Here is an 8740-nt window from a genome sequence, read left to right on the forward strand (position 1 = left end):
TATTTAAAAGCAAATTAACAAATGAATCATATTTTTCCTAAATAAGTGAAAAAAATAAAAATGAAGCAATTAAACAAACTCGAAAGCAATTCAAAACGACTATGTTCATTCAAATTAATTCAATCTAACTCTCGTGTATCTAAATTCAATTTTTGGTTTTGTTGTTGTGTGGTTATAATTTTGAACTTCACCGATTTCACATTATGTAACGAAAGCAAAAGCAAAAGCAAAAGCAAAAATGAGTCAATAAGTTTTACAAATAAATCACCACAGCAGATGCTTGAAGTATGTGAAGACTCATCAAGCTTGATATGGTCGCAATTTTTGGAGGACTATACCCTAAGGTAAATATCATGATTGTCGGACAGGTTATAGACCAAACGTGATATTCAAATTTTAATACTAATTTCAAGAAAAAAAATGATTTAATTTACATGTAATAGAATATAATTCTATATTAGTGATATTGTTCTAATGTTTAAATTTAAAAAGACAAAAGTATGCTTTGAGATATGGACTGAGTATTTTTATAATCTAGATATATAATAAGATTGATGTGAATGCTTGGAATCAAATGCTTAAATGTTTCAAATACATTTAACATTAGATTACGTAGTAGAATAAATAACGCAGATCGATTCAGCAGTTTAGAAAAAAACTGGGTTTTAACAAATGTTTTGTATGGTGATCAATCTAAATATTACCCATTTATAATAATGTTATAAAGGGTATTTATTTCTTTTATATAGAGACTACGTACTATAAATATCATGCGGAGCAATATAGAATTAGTGATACGATTTTATTGCCATCCAAATTTTATCTGTCCAGATTTTTAAAAAGGCAATAATACTTGTTTTAATAAATAATTATAATGAATAAATTATGAGCATTCGAACAGGCAGACCTGACTGTTCCTGATTAGTTCAGGATGTACAACTAATAAAGAATTTACATACATATATGTTAACATTTATAAAATATACTCGTATATAAATATGACCAAAATACAAACATCTTTGCAAGTGTGTTATTCACATTACAATATATTATAGTATATATTTGTTATATTGATAATATAGTTAAGGGTAGAAAAGGCATAAACTAACTTTGGGCTCGTCAGAAATATATTTAATATATACCTATGGGATAATGGTATAGAATTGTACATAACATAAATTGATGTACTTTTATCATTAGATTTGCAAAAGAAGACTAGTATATATGTATTCATTGCCATCGTTAAAGCAGTTTATGTGATTCAGTTCGCTAATGAAATTTGATTAACCATACGAAGAGCTTTCGTGCTTTTTATCTTAGTTAACACATCACTCAATAAGTCGTGTGACTGACACACGGCATCACCAAGACAATGTATGTTACCATGTCACAAGTCAATAAAAAAGATGACAAAATTAGACGAATCACACTTCGAATTGCTTCCTCATCAACCGTATAGTCCAGATCTGACCCCCAGCGACTACAGGCTACTCGCTGATCTCAAAAAAAAGTTCGCCGGTAAGAAATTCATCTCAAATGAAGAAGTAATTGCTGTAATTGAAGCCTATTTAGATGTAAAAGACAAATTCTTCTATAAGCACGGCATCGAGAAATTAGAGAAGCGTTGGAATGATTGTATTCCCCTTGAAGGAGATCATATTGATAAGTAAAATCGATTTTTGCAGAAAAAATTTGTTTTTCTTAGTTAGCCACACGACTTATTGAGTTATGCGTTAAATTAAATGAAATTAGGAAATTATACCTATATCAGTGACGACGCGTGCTCTATCTGGAAGGGTGTGCGGTCCTTCTTTAATGTTGTTTTTACATGTACCACTTAAATTAAAATATATGAGATGTTTTAAATAATAACCGTATTATATTAGCCAACAATATATTTGCAATATTATATTAATAATTCATTAACAAAATAACATATTAAACAAATTAAATTAATAATTTATATATAAGTTTAATATTATATCAATATGGAAGAAACAAAACTTTTCACATAATTCTCGTAACATCAAACCAAATTTTTTCAAACAAAAGAGTTTGTACTTAGAAACATACATGTTTGTGCAGTGATCAAACAAAATCGAAACCACTTGCAACGTATAAATGTGCGGACAAGTACCCCGCACAATAAGAACAGAAATTCGTGGGTGCTGCTGTTAAAAGGGAAGAGACGAAATGTGATAGAAATGTATGGTGATATGAGCTGCAAACTTCAGCCGCTCATGCAACCACTTTGGCAAATCATCATGTTGGATTCGTATGCATGCAGTTGATATTCGAATAGAACAGAAAATTACTCTCATACAATTCTCACTATATAAATCTCTATCTCTGATATTACGAACGGGAGCACACGCACATTATTTTGTTCATATGCAACGGATGAATGTGCGGCCAACTTCTTTGCACACAAAGGGAGAGACGAAATAAAATAGAAATGTTCTGTGATTTCGGCTGTAAATATATGAGCACAACTAACAAGTATAGCAGCTAACAGAAGCAAATTGATTGAGTTTTCATAGACAATTATATTTAATTGTTTTTGTTAAAACTTTAAAAATATATATATAATGTAATATATGTAATGTGTATATATGTAATGTAATAAATAATAATAATTCTTGATGTGAAGATACTTAATAAATTTATATACCTATGTTATTTGACATTTTGCAAATTATGTTAGGGTGTTCACCGCACACCTCCGCACCTTAGAGGAATCGTCACTGACCTATATATATATTGTAGTGTTATTAAAATAACACTAACGAGAATTTTAATTTTTTGAATTCCCTCGCTTATCCAATCGGTAAATTTTTTTTATTTTCACGCTGGCAACACTATTATACATATTCTGTCAAAGTTTAACGCATATCGTACGATTAGTTTTTGTTTGGCGTCTATACAAAGAAGTCGAAAAATTTTCGTGTAGCGATTTTTATTATGGATCAAAAATTAGAACAACGTACGTGCATCAAATTTTGTATTGCAAATGGATTCAAGTGTGCCGAACCACCAGTATACGAATGGTTTAAAAGGTTCAAAGACTGTCGTACAAGCTTGGACCATGATGAGATCCCTGGCCGCCCAACAACATCTGTTATTGAAGAAAACATTAAAACGGCGAAGCTGATCGTGTTGAAAATCGTTGTGAACCAAATAGAGAGATTACAGTATTGTTGGGCATCTCATATGGATCGGCCGAACATATTTTAACTGATGTTTTAGGTTTGAAACGCGTCGCTTCTCAGCTGGTAGCAAAAAAGCTGAATTTCATTCAAAAAAAAGCGTCGTTGTAATGTGGCCAATGAGATGATTTCCAACGCAGATAGTGACCCCACATTCATCGAACGCATCATAACTGGTGATGAGACATGGGTCAATGAATTTGCCATGTCCACTAAACAACAATCGACCGAATGGTGCTTCAAAGGTGAGCCGAAACCGAAAAGAGAACGCCAAAGTCGGTCCAAAATCAAGGTTATGGTGACTGTTTTCTTCGATATGAATTCCTTCCGGACGGTCAAACGGTCAATAAGGGGTATTATTTGGCCGTTAGGCATCGTTTGCGTGAGGTCATTCGCAAAAAGAGGCCAGATTTATGGAAGGAAAACTCATGGATTTTACACCACGATAACGCACCGGCTCACACAACGTTGATTGTGTCGCAGTTTTTGGCCAAAAACTCCACCAATATCATCAACCATGCACCGTACTCTCTAGATATGGCCCCGTGTGACGTTTTCCTCTTCCCCCGACTCAAATTGCCATTGCGAGGAATGCATTTTGAGACCATAGAGGTCATAAAAGAGAATTCGCTGCGTGAACTAAAGGCCATACCTTCGGCGACCTATAAAACTTGTATGGAAAATTGGATCAAGTGTTGGCATGCATGTATTGCCGCAGAAGGAGAGTACTTTAAAGGCGATAATAAAGAAAATTATTAAAAATTAAAACTTTGCGTTTTTTTTTTTAAATTCTCGTTCTTTTTTGATCATATATATTAGGTTTATATTAGAGTATTAGTCAATGTTAGTATTTTAAAACGTGTGTTACACTTGCAATATTTGTCATGATGATCAAAGCATAATTAAAAGGGTATGTATATAGTATATATATATATATATATAATATATATATATATATATATATATATATTATTTATATATATACTTATATATATATTGTTGAATTTAAGACTGACTTAATAGTTCTAGCAAGATCAATGTTTTTTTTTAAATTGCGGGTTGTTAACAGAACTGAGTCATCATGAACGAAAAGTTCAGTGACGTAGAACCGACCGATGCTTAACAAAATCAATCAGTCTGCGAGCTTGAATATTTATTTAAAAAGAAAAGTAATAAGTTTTTGAAATAAAACTTATTTTCTCTTAGGGATAATGAATATGAATATATAATGAATCAATACATAGTATTTATTTGTTAATCATTATCCATTAGGAACATAGGCTCGGTATATGAACTCTCCAATTATTTCTCTTACCATCCAAGCTATTAAATATCGTAGTTCATATAGAGATTTGTGTGCTTCATTGTTGAGTGTTGAGAGATACGAACCTTGACTTGGGCATAAATACAATATAGAATTTGGTATTCACCACACCTGTTTATATTTATGTTACAAAAGCATCTCTAACAGAAGCACCTAAAATTGTTCTACAATTTTTATTTTATTTTTAACCATCAAACTCAACAAGTTTTAGAAACATGAATTAACGTTACAGATAATATTTTGTTTGAGTTTTAAGTCTTGGGAATAATACGAAAGCTTTGAATATTTTTCTGCTCATAGTTCTAATTGCATTAGCATTTGAAGTGACGCCAATACTAATAAAATAAAGTATTGCTATTTTTATTTGGTTGTCTTGTATTAATACTGCGATTTCTACGCCATATAATTTATTTTAGTAACATTTATACGTAAATCAATTTTCTAAGTCTAAGTCCTTCATTTTTGTTTGAAGGTGCACCTTTTTCGATTAGAATACTACCATATCATCATCGACACGAATTATACCTTCAAAATTATAAATGCATCTTATAAAACAACTAATTACGATATTATTATTTAAATTATTAAAGATTCAACAAGTTACATTTCGACTTTTATACAGATTAGCATTCATATACGATACATTGCATTTATGTTAAACGGTTCCATATAACAAACTTTAAAAAAAAACGTTTGTATAGATATTTGATAGATAATTGTGTTGGAGCAAAAACACTTCTACAATTTCTACTCTCAATTTATTCGTATTTCTAAGAAAAACCTATAAAATTTCGGTTATTTTGTGTTTTCAAAATTCATATTTTTTCCATTATCAAAATACACATGTTAAAAATATTAAACATTTTTGCTGTGTCTTCCAGCCAGAGTTCAAGCAATCGCATATCTAAGGATCTTCCTTACATTGGTATTGACTATGACATATCGGGATCAGCATCAGTACCTCACTCTAACAATCCATCAATGATGACCATCAATGGTTCACCAACTTATCAGCCACCAATAAATTACCATTCGTCTGCATATAAACGTCCGAATGTTTTCATTACAAAACGTATAGGGGAAGCTGTAGAATTAGAGCCTCATTTACGACCCCCTGTTAAAGTTGTAAACCCACAGTTTCGTCCTATGACAAATCAAATGCTACATCATCAACAACAACAGCAGCAGCAACAACAACAACAACCTGGATTTTTACAACAATTATTTGGCATAGGATCAAGTACTAATACTCTTTCCATTGCACCGTCAATGTCAAATCTACCACAACAACAACAACAACAACAGCAACACCAAGGTAGGCCAGTTCCCCTGCAGCATAATACAGTACAACACAACATGCCACAAACTTTTCGTGCTGTTTCGGAAAATGATTTATATCTGTTAGGTGCAATTGAGAAACTGGTTTACCGTGTAGATTATCTTGAAAGTCGAATACGTCGCGCTGAACAACTGATATACTATCTTATGGCGGGAAACAATCAAAAAGAAGGTATATATAAATATATTATTTTATTTTTGATTATTACTTAATTCGTCAATATTTTTCTGTAGTGAAAGATCCCTGCCCGAGTAATTTCACGCGTATTAGTGACAATTGTTATTTTATCAACAGTCAATTGCAAGTAAATTGGAAAACTGCGAATTCCGCATGTAAAGCTCTTGGTGCACATTTGGCGGAATTTGAAAGAGTTTCGGAAAACGAAGAGATTATGGCATATTTATTAAATCAACCGAATCATCGGGGCCGTGAATATTGGTTAGGTGGTCTAAATCCGGGTCTTTTATGGATTTGGTCTAATTCAGCCAAACCGGTTAATCCAAATATGAATCTTACCTCTATAGCTATGTCACATGAAAATGGCACTGGTTCTTCAAACTCAGAATCAATAACTGTTGACAATAGTGATGAGAATAAAGTTGAAGAATCGACTAATGAGACTGTACTCAATAATACTATTGAAATTAAAGGCCAAGGGCGTTGTCTACGTTTGTCATACAATCCAACAAAGCATTTTTACTATTACTACGGTCAGGAATGCACATCACGCCATCATTATATATGTGAATATGAAGACAAAACTTTAGATAACAAAATAAAAAAAATTACGAGAGAATTGAAAATATTCGATTAAACTATACTAACTATTGAAAGAATTCGCGGTAGTTCATAAACTAACCGTTGCTAATTTTAAAATTTTTTTAATTAATTTTGTATTTATTATTAATTGTAAGTATTTAATTCTATAATAAAAGCGAATTCAATCAAATTTTCTTAGAGTATATTGAATGTATCTGGGTGAAAATGAGACAATTTCAATGTAAGAAAAAACTATCATTGGGTTTTCATTGCTTGCTATCTGTAACAAGAATACACTCATACAAGAATGTGAGAGATTGTTATTAAATTTTTTTTGTTACTCATAATTTTAAAACTATTTTGGCAGTGTTTTGGACTCAAGTTTGTCCCTTCTTCTGGGTTCTCTGAGAAGCTAGAGCGGATGTCAGAAATGCCACCATCAAATAAAATTAAGTTTCTTAACAGTTCAATATTGACGAATATCAAAAATATCTCCTATTCCAGTACAGTTTAGATATATGTATATAAGGGCAGATATATGTTAATACAAGCAACAATCATATAATAGCGTTCCATGCGAAACTATGAGCAATAAATCATTAGGAGTACACATTAGTATATATTTTATTGTTTAAATTTTACATTTAGCATACGTCAATTATTAACAATTTCATATTTAAAATTAAATGTTCACACAAGCAAATATAATGTTAATTGTAATTATGTTCGTTCAGCTAGCTTCGTTAAAAACATGGTTGCATAGTAAATCATAGTTTTATTCTTAATCCTGTTTCTCATGTTTTAACATAAAAGGAAAATTTTATACAATACCGTTATACTATTGTGACTATTGTGAATTATGATTGTGAATTAGCACAACAGATCAGGGACGAGGCGTGCCCTAACTTTGTATTCGTTACTCAAGGAATACCGGAGTAACGAATACAAACTTTTTATTGTATTTGTTACTTTTCTCATTTTACCAATGAGTAGTATTTGTTATAACTACTCTTTCGAGTACCTGGTAACGATTACTTTTAAGCAATTGTATTCGCGGTATAATAATAACTACTTTATTTTGAACTAAATTTTTCTTCGCTATCAAATTCATTAAAAATGTTTAAAAACATTAATATAAAAAAAGTGAAATTTGGATTCATTTGAAATCAATAGGAGGTGAAAACTAAATGCAAAATATGCGGATCAAACAATTCAATAAAGTAATAATTCTAATTTAATATATCTATAATTTATTATAATTAATATATATGCCTTTAAAAATTCCTTTTATTGCCGAAAAAAAGCATTTAAACTTCTGTAACGAAAGCACAGTAACGAAAGCGCAGCAACGAAAGAACAGTAACGAAAACGCAGTAACGAATACTGAGTAACGAATACATACTCGAAAAGTAACGGGTAGTTACAAATATACAAAAGTAACGAAGTTTGTTTTTACATATAACACTTAAATTAAAAATGATAAATTGAAATATATGAGATGTTTTTAGGCAACAATATATTTACAATATATAATTTTAACAATTCATTAACAAAATAACATATTAAACAAATTAAATAAATAATTTATATATAAGTTTAATATGATATCAGTAATACTATATCAGTAATCAGTAATATCATATTAATAAGTAATATTAATATGATATGGAATAAATATACCTTTTTACATACTTCTTATAACATACATACATGTTTATGCAGTGACCGAACAAAATCGAACACACTTGCAAAGTATGAATGTGCGGCCAACTTTTCCGCACATCAAGCGGTTGATATTCGCTGTGCTACAGCTAAAAGGGGAGAGACGAAATTTAAGGAACTGTACTTAAATGTGTGCTGCAGATTTGAACGCACAACTAAGTGCTTCGGCAAATCAACATGTTGGATTCGAATGCATGCAGTTGATATTCGAATAGAACATAAAATTACTTTCATGCAATTTCCACTATATAAATCTCTATTTCTCATATTACAAACGTGAGCACCTGCACATTATTTTGTTCATTTTTCTGTTTAGCCAACAGAACAACGTATAAATGTGGGATCAACTTCTCCGCACACAAAGGGGAAAGACGAAATATAATAGAAATG

General features: G+C 31.0%; 1 protein-coding gene across 1 annotated transcript in view; it reads left to right on the plus strand.

Moving 5' to 3' along the window:
* Positions 1-6683, plus strand: part of LOC119675496 (dual specificity protein kinase splA-like) — an 11834-nt gene extending 5151 nt beyond the window's left edge. Inside the window, exons 3-4 of the mRNA XM_038086703.1 lie at positions 5412-6040; positions 6103-6683. Coding sequence (XP_037942631.1) covers positions 5412-6040; positions 6103-6683 — 1210 coding nt within the window. The remainder of the gene's footprint in view (positions 1-5411; positions 6041-6102) is intronic.
* Positions 6684-8740: the final 2057 nt, after the last annotated feature.

Source organism: Teleopsis dalmanni, chromosome 2 (genome assembly GCF_002237135.1).
Source record: "Teleopsis dalmanni isolate 2A chromosome 2, ASM223713v2, whole genome shotgun sequence".
Taxonomy (NCBI): Eukaryota; Metazoa; Arthropoda; class Insecta; order Diptera; family Diopsidae; genus Teleopsis; species Teleopsis dalmanni.